This window comes from Pseudonaja textilis, chromosome 3 (genome assembly GCF_049901715.1).
Source record: "Pseudonaja textilis isolate UNSWEBS1 chromosome 3, rPseTex1.2, whole genome shotgun sequence".
NCBI classification, from domain to species: Eukaryota; Metazoa; Chordata; class Lepidosauria; order Squamata; family Elapidae; genus Pseudonaja; species Pseudonaja textilis.
In genome coordinates this window covers 133,224,612-133,239,991 of record NC_141992.1, presented here as the reverse complement: position 1 = coordinate 133,239,991, position 15,380 = coordinate 133,224,612, and the positions used below count along the sequence as shown (strand labels likewise).

General features: G+C 41.9%; 1 protein-coding gene and 1 long non-coding RNA gene across 3 annotated transcripts in view; one reads left to right on the top strand and one right to left on the bottom strand.

The window, feature by feature from the left end:
- LOC148126329 (uncharacterized) overlaps positions 1-15,380 on the top strand; it is a 76,792-nt gene that overhangs the window by 37,819 nt on the left and 23,593 nt on the right. For both annotated transcript variants that reach the window (XR_015743103.1, XR_015743102.1), the window contains exons 3-5: positions 3,805-3,894; positions 6,568-6,608; positions 11,658-11,842. This is a non-coding gene — a long non-coding RNA (uncharacterized LOC148126329). The remainder of the gene's footprint in view (positions 1-3,804; positions 3,895-6,567; positions 6,609-11,657; positions 11,843-15,380) is intronic.
- LY86 (lymphocyte antigen 86) overlaps positions 1-15,380 on the bottom strand; it is a 31,771-nt gene that overhangs the window by 7,613 nt on the left and 8,778 nt on the right. Inside the window, exons 2-3 of the mRNA XM_026715050.2 lie at positions 8,927-9,013; positions 7,327-7,455 (exon numbers count right to left, since the gene is read on the bottom strand). Coding sequence (XP_026570835.1) covers positions 7,327-7,455; positions 8,927-9,013 — 216 coding nt within the window. The remainder of the gene's footprint in view (positions 1-7,326; positions 7,456-8,926; positions 9,014-15,380) is intronic.

The window sequence follows — 15,380 nt, the reverse complement described above, 5'->3', positions numbered from 1 at the left end:
CTACGGAGCGCAATTACAGCCAGATCGATAAGGAAGCCCTAGCAGGTGTTGCAGCCGTGAAAAATTTCACGAATTCCTTTTTGGCCATTTTTTCGAGCTGGTCACGGACCACAAACCCCTTCTGGGCCTCCTGGCGGGACAAGCAGACCCCTCAAGTCCTCTCCCCTAGGATGACAAGGTGGACTCTCTTTCTAGCAGCCTACTCCTACAGACTTATACACACGCCCGCGTAAAACACTGTCCCACGCTGACGCCCTCAGTCGCTGCCCCTTACCTGCCCGGCTGAAGACCCTGCTCCTGTCCACGCTATTTTCGAGATCACTCAGTTGGACCTACCCATCACTGCCCTGGACATTGCTGCTAAAACCAAGACAGACCGAACACTCGCCCAGGTGCTCGACTGGGTGAGGAGGGGGTGGCCGGGTGGCAATGTTGATAACAAATTCACATCTTTTAAGACTCGCATGCAGGAATTGTCAAGTCTGCAGGGCTGTCTACTATGGGGCACTCGAGTGGTCATCCCGGCCTCACTGCGCACTGCCGAGTTCTGGAAGCATTGCACGAGGGACATCCTGGCATCGTGAGAATGAAGGCGTTAGCACGCAGCTACGTGTGGTGGCCGGGTCTAGACAAGGACATTGTCAATTGGGTAAGTTCCTGCAACATTTGCCAGGAATCCCGTCCTGCTCCCCCATTGCCACCCCTACTAGATGGGAAAACGCCAGCGCTCCTTGGTCCAGAATTCACATCGACCCTAGCGGCCCTCTGCATGGGAAGATGTTCCTAGTGGTCGTGGACGCCTATTCCAAATGGATTGACGTAGCACAGCTATCCACGACCACCACACTAGCAATCACCAACGTGTTAACACGCCTGTTCGTTACGCACGGCTACCCGACTCCATTGTCTCCGATAATGGCCCACAGTTCGCATCGACTGAGTTCAGCGCGCCGCTGCCAACCTGGGTATCCGCCACATTTTCACAGCGCCATTTCACCCTGCCAGTAACGGGTTGGCTGAAAGGGCCATCAGGACCACTAAGGAAGCCCTGGCAAGGTTCAACAAGGATGACTGGCACCACAAACTCTCGCGGTTCCTGATGAGCCAGCACTCAACTCCTTGTTCAGTCACCAATAAGTCCCCAGCTGAGCTCCTGATGGGCAGGCGTCTGAGGACTGTATTGGACAGACTACACCCACAATACTGCCCTGACTCTCCCCTCGCTTCCTCATCGGGGGTTAGACATTTTATCTTACAGGAGCCAGTTTTTGCGAGGAACTTCGCTGGAGACCCCCTGTGGATCCCGGGCGAGATCGTAGCCATCACCGGGCACGGTCGTGTCGGGTCAGACTGGAGGATGGCAGCGTCTGGAGAAGGCACATAGACCAACTGCGCAGACGCCTCAGCACCATCGCCAGCAGGGACCCAGAGGCATTAGACGAGGGAGGCTTCATCCTCAGCCTCACATCCACATCACGCCCGGCGATCAGTTCACACCTACAGCCGGGTCCGAAGCCCGAACACAGACAGCGGCGCCCAGACAGTTGGCCAGCCCGATCCAGCCTTCGAGAGTACATCCCCAGCGATCAACCCTACGAGCCCTGGGCAGGCCCAAACCGAGGGGCACACTGGTGACACTTTGCCGACTCTGCCTTCCCAGGCAGACCCCGGACGGACAGACGATGTTCCAGAGCTACGCCGTTCCGGGCGCCAACATAAACCTCCTGCCTACCTCAAAGACTATGCATGTTCGCATCTGGGGGGAAGGGGTGTTATGTCCTGAGAACTCTAGGAGTTCTCACTCAGGTCCACTCACTTTGAGTGGGCGTTCTTCCCCTTTCCTCATTGGCTGGTTCTCCCCAGCAGCCAGCTATATAAGCAGGCTGCGGGGTCCAACCAGTCGCTGATTGCTGCGAGCCAGTTCCTGGCATGGCAAGCACGGTCAGCCCTTTATTGTTATAATAAAGTATTGTTGCACTCATGCTCTGGTTCAGCCTCTCATTGCCCAAACTTAACACATATTGCTTAAAAACAAGCAAACTGTAAGCAGACAAGACTTCTAAACAGATGAATGACAAAATGAATCAGAATTTTTATGTAATAGTGAGATAATATTGCATTGCATTGCTGTTTCAACCAAGATGCCTTACTCTCATATGATTCAATTAATAGTCTGTTAAGTGCCTTGAGGAAGTTAGATTCTTTGTTTAATGGTCATTGAACTATTTATAATTCTGGTGTAGGTCATGCTGCATATGTGCTTAGAAGTTCCTTACATTCCCTGCCCAAATGTTCTTGTTTATCTTTTTGATTTTTCCACAGAGAAAGAATAATAGCAGAACTATGCATGCATACTTTAAAGGCGTCCTGAAACAACAACAACAACAAAAGGCAGAATGTCTACTAACAAAAAACTCTTCAAAGTTTATGTTTTGTTTCAGTCCTGATCGGTGGCTTTCTACTAGCTGCCTCAGCTTGGCTGAGTTCCAGACTCATGTTGGTTTCCCTTCAGTGTTTGGCCAGAGCCAGGCTGGGGCGAGGATTTCCTTTACAATCTTCTCCTGGTTCCCCAGTGTGTGTGTGTGTGTGTGTGAGAGAGAGAGAGAGAGAGAGAGGGAGGGAGAAGAGAGGGAGAAGGGGGAGAGAGATGGACAGAGGGGGAGAGAGAGGGACGGAGGGAGGGAGAGGGAGAAAGAGGAAGGGGGGGAAAGGGGGAGAGAGGGAGGGATGGGGAGAGAAAGGGAGGGAAGGAGAAGGAGAGGGGTAGAGAGAGAGAGAGGGAGAGAGAGGGAGAGGGGTAGAGAGGGATGCTGTTCACCACCAAAAGTGGTACTTTATAACTGAATGATGTCAGGGAAGGGGCTGGATCAATTCTGAAGGTTCTTTTCTCCTCTCATTGTAGTTATATTTTTGTCAGTTAGCTAACATTTTTTCTTTCTTCCCCTTGACCTTGGAGATATGGTTGTGCACAGGATATATTTTGATTTTCCCTTATGTAATCACTGTGTAGGTTTCATGGAATATTACATATGTTTCCAACAGGCAAACATTTAATCAACTGGGTGCCAGCATAAAATTAAAGTTGCTTTTAAAAAACAACTAATATTCTTCCTAAAAAGACCCCCATTTTATCTGGAGGGTGGGTTGTCTAGTACAGGTGATCCTCAACTTACAATCACAATTCAGTCCAAAATTTCTGTTGCTAAGCAAGACATTTGTTCAATGGATTTTGCCCCATTTTGCAACCCTTCTTGCCTCAGTTGCTAAGTGAATCCCTGCAGTTGTTCAGCTAGTAATATGGTTATTAAGTGAATCTGTTTACCCCATTGATTTTCCTTGCCAGAAGGTCGCAAAAGGTGCATCGCATGACCCTGGGACACTGCAACCCATCATAAATATGAGTCATTTGTCAAGGAACTGAATTTTGATCATGTGACCATGGGTATGCTGCAACCATCGTAAATGTGAATAGCAGTCATAAGTCACTTTTTTCAGTGCCAAATGGTCACTAAATGAACTGTTGTAAGTTGAAGACTATCTGTATGTATTGATGGACACCCAAAACCTGCTAGATTTATAATAACTGATGAATGAGTCTGCAAAATTTATGGCAGAACAATAAATAACTTGAAAGGAATTTTTAAAATATTAGTAACTAAATATTTTAATAAACTAATATTAGTTTATTTGTTTTTGGAATCCTAATAAAGATTTTGGGGGGTTATATCTTCAACTGATTCATGTAATCTAATCAGAAGTGACATGTTGCAGTATATATCATTACAACTTCCTTTCTTTTTCAAGTTTCAGAGATTCTGAGTCCTAAAACTGAGGTGGTCCCTATTTGAGAGAGTCTTTCTCTCTCTCTCCAATCACATCTACCCATCCCAACAGGTCAGTGGTGTGGTTCAAACAATATTACCACCGGTTCGGTGGGTGTGGTTTGGTGGGCACGCTTTCCGCATGCGCACACACTTTGCGCATCTGCGTGGGGCAAACGCGTACTTTGCACAGGCGCAGAGGTTTTCTGACTCTCCTCCTGCAATCCTGCGCTCTCCCTGTGTTGTGCAAAGCAGCTGCGCTTCAAAAGCAGGGAATAAAAGGTTAGCATGGGAGCCCAGGCGGGCCCAACAGCAGAGTGTCGGAGAGAACTGGATTGGTCTCCACTGCTTATAAGCACTACCGGCTCGGGAGAACCGAGTCAAACCGGTAGAATACCACCACTGCCACAGGTCCTACAGGAATGCACACATCCAACACAAAGGAATATCACTGATGAGACCCAGAAGGAGAGCCATTTCTGCTATAGCACCTGGATCATTACTCCTCCAGTAGGCAGTCTGGTGCCAACATGACTGGCCTTCCAGAAGGACCTGAAGTCATGGCTCTTCCATCTGACCTGGAAATCTGGCAGTGATGCTGTGGCACCAGCAAAGGGGCTGTATTATTAACGAGCTTACTATGTTTTCCCACTGGTTATATTTTTATGATTTTAATAGTTACAATATTTCATTTTTGCATTTATGTGTTTTGGTGGATTTTTTTTTAAAAAAAAACTTTGTTAAGCCATCCAGGGTCGTGTATGTGAGAAGGACAGCTGTGTACGTTGAATGAAGAAACAAACAATAATGAAAGAACATGGCTTTCCATTTGTCTGCATAAGAGACTGTTTGTGTGGCTTCTTCAATAGATCGCTTTTCTTTCTCTTGGATTTTCCAGAGGTTTTCTTTCTTTTTTATTAAGTACTTCCTCAGAATGAGGTAGCTGTCAGGGAGATTTGTGAGCATATGAGAATTTAAGTTTGTCATCAGTCACATGTCCATAATTTGCATGATTGTGTGCTTAGATGGCATTTGGTTATTATTGCCTGGTATCTTTGAGCTATATAAAAATTGTGCTAGCAGATCCTCAGAGCACATCTTAATGGATGGATTGTGGCATCAGCATGAAGCTCACTGCACTGTATTCATGATTATAACTCTGATTAAGATGTCAACATGAAAGACTTAAGATACCTTTGAATCTGTTTGATTATCATATTGTGCTGTAAATGATGCTCATTTCTCATTTGGTCCACTATCTATGTATTCATATATGTGAAACAGAATTATTAAGCAGAGCAGGTGATATTAATCAGCTGTTTGACGAAGCAGAGAACCTCTAATTCCTAGCCCAAATTTCTAAATCTCTCTATATAAAAGCAAAATACCACTCACACATCATCACAAAATTTCCAGAACCGTAAAGCCTACAAACTTTAAATTTGGCACGTATCTTCCTCTTGGCTTCTAGGTGTTCACCAAGAAAGGATTTTTTTAAATGAGCATTAGCATTTCATATAATATTAACACGCTCTGATGCTAAGGAGTTCTACTCCTCCTCCCCACCTGGAAAGAAATATGTTCCAAATGCAAAACACAAGCAGAGGAGAGGAGTTTCACTTTCACTTTTAGTTTCACAGCCCGGGCTCCTTGCTGTCTCCTTCTTGCTCACACAGCAAATACCGTTTCACTTTCCAAACAGCCCTCAACTCTCGCTCACACTGACAGGATGTTAATTGACATTGTTATTAATCTCAGGGAAGATTATAACTTTTTATTAACACAATCCTCTTCAACTTTCTAATTATGAAAATAGACCAAAGCTTATACTTTCAAAGCTCTTATTTCTGATTTGCTTTTTTGTTTATGTCCTCTGTCTCTTTGTTTTGTGCCTTCAAATTACTTTTTTTTAAATTTCTGGTGACTGCCTGGATAAGTCCCTACATTTTTCATGACATCATTTGCCATTGCCTTCTACCAAGGGCTGAAAGAAAGTGGTGCAAGATCACAGGCTGGCTTTGTGCCTAAGTAGAACTAAAACTCACAAGTGTCTGGTTTCTAGTTTGTTACCTTATGCTACCACACCAGACTGACTCTCTGTCTTCTTATAGTCAAGCTCTTGTTTTTTTCTAGTTAATCAGTGATAAACTAGAGATAAATTATTTGTTTTTGTATTCTTCACCACACTTTATGTTGTTGATTTTCAAGAGGTGCTCAACCATCACTGCAATATAAGTGGTAACTCATCCTGTATATAACATTCTATTTTTCTTTTCTTTTTTTTATAAAAAGTTTTTATTTATAACATTCTATTTTTCCATCTGGTTGGATTTCTTGTACCTCAATTAGCTAGAATTCCAAGGTTCCTGTTCAACCACTAATGAGTTGTTTTGGCTTCTTCTCTGTTCTTAGGGCTTTTCCTTCCTTCCACCAAGTTCATCTTTGGTGAACTTGGGTTCCTCTGAACTCACTGATACATCCCTCATGTGAATGGATGTTTCCTTACTGATAGTTAAAAATTGTTATTAGCACAATATATTTTCAGTTATGTATTCAATTATGTATTAGTATTGTGCAAATGTGACCTTCCTTTGGATAACACAGAATTAACAGTAGCTAGAACTTTCATGTGCCTCTCTTAAATAAATGGATATTTTTGCCAACAGCATTTGCCTTGAGAATATTTCTTTAAGATACACGACTATGTGAAATTTCCTACTAAATATTTTCTTTACTTTATTTACAGAATTTCCAGGCTGCTCTTTGTTACAACTGATTCTGAATAAGGTGAGATAAAAACATAACAAAGACAGTATAACCGCCACATATCACAAATCAATATAACAACCAATATTAAGATCCCAGAATAAAACACAATCAGCGAAATACATGTAACAACTTCCAAGAAGTGAAAAACAAGCATTCAGAAACCAGGAACAGCTTCTTAGTAGACTTCTAAAATGTCAAAGAGGGAGCATTATGGCAGCCATTATAGGAAACGGTATGCACACCTCTCGGTATGCGTACTCTCCTCGAAGGGCAGTAATTGGGGACATAACCAGGAAGTAATGGAGTACTTTGTAATTGTTTGTGAGTCAAGAATCCAGTTTGGATCTGCCACTTCCAAGTCACTTGTCTCAAAGAGCAGACTTGGGTTTTTTTCATGGAAGTACAGATAGTCCTCAACTTACAGCCACAACTGAGGCTAAAATTTTTGTTGCTAAGCGAGACATGTTAAATGAGTTTTGCCCCATTTTTTTCCTTTCTTGCCACAGCTGTTAAGTGAATCACCACAGTTGTTAAGTCAGTAAAGTGGTTGTTAAGTGAATCTGACTTCCCCATTGAATTTGCATGTCAGAAGATCCCAAATGGTGATCCCATGAGCCAGGACAATGCCAGTTGCCAAGCATCTAAATTTTGATTATGTAAACATGGAGATGCTGAAACAGTCATTAGTGTGAAAAATGTCACTTTTTTTCAATGCCGTTGTAGGAAAAAAAATTACCTCCTTTCTTCTTTCCACAGAATTGAAACTGGGGCTGATTTCGTTCACAGAGTTGTTTGCTGTAAAGTGGTACAATCTGTCCATTGATAGTAAGACTGAAATCCACAGAGAGTTCATTGATGGCGTGCCCTGTAGAATAGATGTAGTATGAATCTTACCAGGAAGTCCGTAAGAACAAGACCTTGCCACTTTGCTTAGTTTTCATAAAAGGAGGGAGAGTGATAATGCACGTGTGTGTGAAGTGTGCTTTATACAACATATCTCACCTATCTCCAAATTTAAAGCAAATGGACATTCCAACTTACACTCAATTACTTAAGAGAAATATCTTCATTGGGATATAGTGGGAGTTTGGTTTTGATCTAACAAGTATAAAATCCATCCTCAGTAAGGTTCATGCTTGGGACAACATTATAGTGTGGTTCGGGCTGGCTTAAAAACCTATTTGATTCTTGCAAGACCAGAGTTGAATGAAACTAGCTAGATCTAAAAAAATCAGGGTTACTTGTAGATGGCCTTCAGAGACAGTCACTCTACCAGGAAGACTGATAGTCATTGATGGCCATGACTTCTATGAATTGGCCCAATCTTTGAAGCCAGCTGTGCCTGTAGCCCCTAACACATCCAGTGTAGCAAATTCCAAAGTTTAATTGTACATTGTGTAAACCATTTTTTTTGGGGGGGGTGGGGTGTCCAAATCCTAATCACCTTCCAAAACCTGGTTTAAGTGAACACATTAGTAAAAAATGGACTTTAATTTCAGATTTTAAGAGACTGGGTTGGTTGCAAACCATGTTAAGAGGCAATCTTTGTCATCATCATCCAAAAATTAGCAGGGCTAGACTGTTTGAGGGAAACGTTTCAGGTGTATTAATGAGTGAAATTGATTCCCTAAACCAATAGTCCAGTGGCACGATTTGCCAATACTGCACAGAATGGTAAGAACCGGTTCTGTAGAACTGGTCCGAACTGATAGAATCCCACCCCTGACTACAATATATTGGGCAGTTATATACTTATTAGAAATACATATCTGGTTAAGATATTTCAGGGCAAGCACCAGTCTATGCCTTTCCAGAAGGAAGCTTACTTAGCAACACAAATATTCCCTAGTTTCTGCTTCGCCAGCATAGGCTGGCAGAGTTGGTGTGCTCCACCTCCCTTGGATTAAACAATGGCATCTATTAGAACCCAGGAAGTGTGCCTTCTCTATTGCAGTACCTACCCTTGGAATGAGACCCCCCCTGCCCCGCCCCCCAAGATCATGTGGTTCCATTTCCCACCCTGATCACATTCCAGAAGGCACTGAAGACCTGCCTTTTCCCTCAGACTTTGGGTTAGGGTGAATTGGGGCCCCCTTGATGAAGGAGGTATATGGACCAATTGGATGCCATATGCTTGTTTGTAAAGTACTCTGTTTTTATTCTGTTTTCTCTTTGATTTGTGACACAAAATTGTTTTAGAACCTAACCTAATGATAAAACAAATAATTTATAGCTGATAATTTTAATTCAGGACACAAAGCATTCTCTTAACCATTGAGTAACTGCCCACGTGTACTGTGATGGAGCACTACAGAGCAGTGAATTGCTATACTTACTTAAAACAGTTGCTAATCGGATGTTAACATCTCTGCTGGCTACATAGGTGCAACTGTCAACACTCAAAGCAACATCTTGCAGAGGATCTGCAGAGAAAAATAAGATGCAAACCAGGAGTGCTTGATTTTGCAGTAGTCTAGATAAGAGTTACAATTGTATAGATGACAAAACACCAGAAAGATATTTCTTAAACTAGCTTTCAATTCAATCATCTTCACATTTCCTGTGGACGTGATCTCTGTGGATCATTCTGCTTTCTGCCTGGACAATTCAACAGGGAAGGAACTTCAAAGCCTGTGGCTCTTGTCCTCTTGACACCATAACTTTATTAAGCAACCGAGCTTCCTGAGTAGAAGCAAATGTGGAGGACCAGACATTTCGTTGCCCTGAAATGCCACTTCTGCAATGCCAGTGTTGACATTTAAACCAGAAGCACATTCTTCAGGATGTGATTGGACCACCAAAGAAGCCCTCCAACTTTCCAAGCTCTTCCTCAATTTCTTTTTGGCAGACCCTCTTAAGGTTGGCCTTCTCAGACCTCCCTTGAAGTATCAGCTCCATAGATCAATCTCAGAAATTTCTCTGACTCCCTTAACGCAGAATAATTTTATACCTGTACATTTTGCAGATTTTCTTCTCTCTTATTCTGTGGATGAACAGATGCTATGTTTAATTTTAGCAGACTTGTCCACAGAACACACAGTGACAGACTGTTGTGTGGCATTCCCCTTTGCACATGGACAGTGTAGGTAATTTTGCAGCACCAGCATCTCATCTGCCATCATCAGGCTTCTGTATAGTGTGAGTCTGTGAGTCTGACTCACAGACGAACACAATACAGAAGCCTGATGATGGCAGATGAGATTCTGCCGAAACGTTGCTACAACTTTAAAAGCAGAACTATAATGATGTGGGAAAATACCCGAACAAAGCTGAATACCATACATACATATACATACATACATACATACATACATACATACATACATACATATATTTGTGATCTCGCCAATGGATGCAGTTTCTGCACCAATGGATACAGTATGAACTATTTTAATAACAGTTTATGTTTTGGTTATCAAAAGAAAGCCACAGGTAACAAGGAAAGTAGCATTATAAGGAAACAGGTATAGAACCCTTTTGTGCTTTCTTCTCTACCTGACAAAAGTCAGTTTTTTTGTTTTATCATTACATGGTAACAGAGCATTGCTTAATATTTTTGCTTCTTCAACACTTTCGACAATTATTTTGCAACCCCACCATCACTGAGTTACCATTAGTAGGTTATGAAACCATTTTCTAACACCAACCCCTTGACATCTCTTTTCTGTGCTATCAGTTCCCCTTTTTGTCCTCAGTTGATTTTTTTAGGTTAGCTCTTTGACTTTGCACAAAAATGTTTCTCCTTTTTTCCCTATTCATGCATGCAGATGGTACAGTGTAGAAAAAGGTCTATAAAGGAGCTTGTTTGCCACAGGTGCCACTGGTAGCATTTTCAGTCTTTGCACTCAGTCTTCATGGGTAGATCAGTTGTGTTCCTGCAACAGGAACAGCTGTGCAGCAGTTGGTATTTTGTTGGTTGGTATGTTTTCAGACAGAGTAAAAAAGCCACACACACACACAAAAGGCAAATTGTTGTCTGTGTATTTGCAGTTTGTGCTATTGTTTTCCCCACTCTTTCCAATCATGTTGCTGCTTTGGATAATTGGAGCCTTTGCAGGCAGCTGATGGCACACATGATTATGAGCTTGGGGGTAGCCAGTTGCTATAATGATTTTATAATCTTTCTAACATAATAGATGTTGATGGTGTTAGTCTGAGTTTTATGATGTCTAACTTGTCAGCCATCCTTGTTTTACCAGTTGTCTGAATAGCAGGTTGTGGGGGTGAGGGGAATGAATGAATAAAGGGAAAATGCTCTACACAGTCTGTAAAATTCTCTCTCCTTTTTATTGTCTCAAAAGTTCCAAAAACTGGTGCAGAATAAGTTGTGCAGGAAAAATGCACAGATGTGTGTGTGGGGTGGTGGTGGTGGTGGTGTTTGTGAGATCCAGCTTACTGCTTAGTGAATTACTCTGTTCCAACCACCAATCCATCAATCTATCCACAGGCTGAAAATGTACACTTCCTGAATTCTCACAGAGTCAAAATGTTTATCTTCCTTTCCCAGAAGGAAATTATGCTGTACTTCAACCTCTCATTTCCCCTCCACGCTTGAGAAACAGACAGCCCTGTTGAATTTCTAGATTTCTCTTTATGCATTCTTCTTCTTTTTTTTAGAACTACTTGCCAAATTAGACCTTTTTCTTCAGAATGACTTGTTTTATAATCCCCCTCCTGATGTGTTGTGTGTGGGTTTTTTTGTTTTTGTTTTTAAAAATCCATTCTTGAATATTTGATTTGGTAATTCAGTTCAAAGGTGATTTGATTGGATCTCTAAACTGAACTATATTTCCAAACAGAATTAGCAAACGGATCTGACTCAAACCAGGCATTCTGATGCTAGATTCTGTGCCTTTAGAAATACTGTCTCCAAAGCAGTTCAGATGTCTGAATCAAACTGCATTGATTATAGTTTGATTGGAACTGAATTACAGCGCAAATCTAAATTGAATCAAATATCCAAGTAGGAGTTTATCTCATTTGTTTATTTGTTAGATGTATGTCCTGCCTTTGCTCTAGGGATTCAAGGCTATGTACACAGCACTCCTCCCACTATTTTTTTTTTAGATTGGCTGAGACAAAAGACTATAACTGAGTTAAAATCACCCTATGAGCCTCCATGGCTGTTGGGAATCTGCCAGCCAGGCAAAGAGGAGGGATCCAGTGGGGAATTTGCCTTGAATTGCTGTCTTCCACAGTGAGCCGCCCCTGCCAATTTCTACAAGGCTTTATCTTCTTGTTCCCAAGAGAAGGTAAGCAGTCTGGAGAGATTCTGGTGTATTATAGGTCAGTGGGCCCCAACTTTTGGGGCGCCAGGAACTGGTTTTCTGCAGACTGGAAGGGGCGTGGTTTCGCATGCTGCCAGCATCTTGCAGATGGAGCTTGGCTTGTTTGCACAGTCCAGTTTCTGACATGGCAAGGACCAGGGGTTGGGACCCCTGTTATAGGTAGACTACAATGAAGTAAGGGATGCAGTGGTTTAGTGGCTAAGACGCCGAGCTTGTCGATCAGAAAGGTCGGCAGTTCGGGGGTTTGAATCCCTAGCACCATGTAATGGAGTGAGCTCCCATTACTTGTCCCAGTGTCTGCCAACCTAGCAGTTTGAAAGCATGTAAAAATGCAAGTAGAAAAATAGGGACCACTTTGGTGGGAAGGTAACAGCTTTCCGTGTGCCTTCGGCATTTAGTCATGCCAGCCACATGACCACGGAGACCTCTTCGGACAGCGCTGGCTCTTCGGCTTTGAAACAGAGATGAGCAAGGCTAGAGCCCCTAGAGCCAGAAACAACTAGCACATATATGAGAAGGGAACCGTTATCTTTACAATGAAGTAGTCAACTTGAAAGCTTCACGTGTAGATTTAATTACTGCACTTGACAGTGGCTGAGGGTAGACTTGAATCAAGATCTTTTTGATACCAGCCTAATACCATAACCATTATACTATTCTCACTTTCATTTCTACATACTAGTTCTTTGCAAAGAACAATATTTTATCAGCCATAGTTGTGGTGCTCCATGCTGGTTTCTGATAACCCTATCAAGCATTTCTTGGACTATATTACCAAAATATGTCCATCTATGAAGACAACATTGTGGCATAATTTATTTAGCTGTACAAATCACCAACTTAATTAGTTAAGGTTGGGTCTTCCATAGATCATCGAGCATCCTCATGGCCACAGAGTCTCAATTCTGCAAAATTGTTACAATTGAATTATCTTTAGACATACACTTTCACAGGAATAATACCTAGGAATTTTGCTGTTTTCAAGCTTTTACATTTCCCTGAGAATCTCTGTCTTTGACATTATAACTACACCTTGATATTCCTCTCCCTAGCAACCCTCAGTTGAAAGCTAGAATGGGTTAGTCTTTATGCATTAAGGAATTGTTCATTCTTCCTTTACATTCTGTTTTAGCTGTTTACCTGAACAAGTAAGTTTTTCCAAGCAGTGGAAATCTTACACAATGAGTATCTGCAGTTTCTATGATGACAATATATTAGGCCCCAATCATTGTATTGAAATCACAAATGAAACATTTCAATTTCCTTTCCCCCTTCTCTCTTATTCCTGTGCCATTCCAGGTTCAATACTTTTGGACAATTAGTTGATAATTTTCTAACCAATTATTGATTTAAATGATTTTGGGGAAAGCAATCTTCAGTAGATTAATTGCATATGTTTCCAGACATTGATCTGGTTGAGTTCACACAGTTTGGGATGTGGGGGAGGTCCCATCACTCTGCAGAGTACATCAATGCTTTTGGACTTTCCCTAGTCCACTCCTGGGAATAGTTAAATAATGGGAAGGTGGTGGGTTATTTTAGCTCTTGTTTTTCCAGGTTCATGCTACAATAGAGCAGAACTGAAAATGAACACACAATAGACTAATTCTTAGCATTTCCATAGTGGTTTCTGCCTCCAAAGACCTAAATAAGATACTCCCTAATTAATTTTAACCACAGTCCTGGTGTGGAAATGATTACAACTTTTTTGTTAAAAAAAAAAAATCACAGCTAAAATGTTTTCTCACCACTGGTATGCCAGCTAGGGAAATAAATTACCTCCGGTGTTCCCTAAATTTCTCATAGTGATCACTCATATCCTGTACTTTTAAATGTTAGAACTGGAAGCACATTATACTTGCTCAAGACAAGAGTCCTACCCAGTGGTGGGATTCAGCCGGTTCGCACTGGTTCATGCAACCTGGTTGTTAAATTACACCACTACCACCCCACCTATCAAAGTGGATCCTGGGCGCTAAGCTGCAATGGAAAAATGGGCAATGGAGCAGTCAGAGTAAGGGAAGGAGAAGGCCGCTTTCCCTCTTTCTTCTCCCTGCCCCTCCTCCTTCCCTCATGCCAGCTGTTCCACTGCCTGTTTCTCCAGTGCAGCACAGCACCCAGGATCCAGTTTGATAGTGGGCTGGTGGTGGTGATTTAGCAACTGGTTCGCCCAGTGTCAGGTTGGGCCACGCCTCCCATGACAGCCAACCTGACCCTGGACGAACTGGTTGTTAAATTATTTGAATCCCACTACTGGTCCTATCATTGGGCAAGGTGAAGCAGTGGAATTAGTTTTATGTTAGTTAAGTTCTGACTGATCTAGGCCCTTAAACTAGACTGCTTCCTTCTTGAACCTATATATCCCATTAACTACTCTGTAACAGCAGCTTTGAGTACCAATGAGGTGGAAAGAAAAAGGATAGAAAGAACAAAAGCACACCTTTTCTGAAAAAACAGTATACATGCTTACAGGAAATCATTCTATTTATTGGTTACAGTAAATTTTAAACCCTAAAATGCCAAAACTACTGTTGAATATACTGCTGCAACTAAAACAACAACAAGTGAGAACTCATGGGGATTGTTTGCTATAAAAGAGGCAGCTTTGCTCAAAATCAAAGCCAGAAAAAAGATAACAAGAAGCCAGCAAACTTCAATTCAAAACTATTTTATATTTAAATTAGATTAAATTAAATTGGCTCCTGAGATCAAAACTCTCAAGTGTTGCTCCAATTCTGGATATCAATAAATGAATAAAATAAACTCCCCTGAGGTATTACTTCCTGGCAGCTCTGACTTCTGTTTCTGTTGTTCTTTCTTTGTATTCCAACTTAAAAAGGCATTCTTTCTCATTCTGGTTAGTTTAACATGCAACAGTCACTTGTGTACTTGGGTACACTGGTTGAGAACAGTAGAAGGCAGTATCCTATCACCAATGTTTCGACTTTCTAAATGGAAAGGAGAAGGCACATACAATTTTGTCTTTTGCCTCAAGGATCAAGTGGTATGGGCAGGATGACCTTGGGAACCTATGCAGAGATGGTTAGAACAATATGTACAAAAACATGGTTAAGTCTGGGAAACAAAACATTAGGAAGAAACTCAGTCTGTTTCTGCCCAAATTCTTTGGGATATAAGGAAAAACAGCATTTAGGCTTTCAAGGTTCTGTTCCTAGAATGTCTAGCAATAAATATAATTCTAATCAATCTAGTGGACTTGGTTTCCTGGCCAAGACTACCTCAAAGTATTGACTTCATGAAAGGCTGAAAAAAATGTCTAGATGGTGGCCGTAACTTCATGATTGAAACCCCAGCTTCTTTTTATGTGTGTTGCGTGCACCACACATAAAAAAGGACAATAGCAATAGCACTTAGACTCACATAACTGCTTCACAGAGCTCTACAGCCCTCTCTAAGCGGTTTACAGAGTCAGCATATTTCCCCCAACAATCTTTATTTTTTAAAAAATCTCCTTTTCTCCCTCACAGAGCCTTTGAAAAAC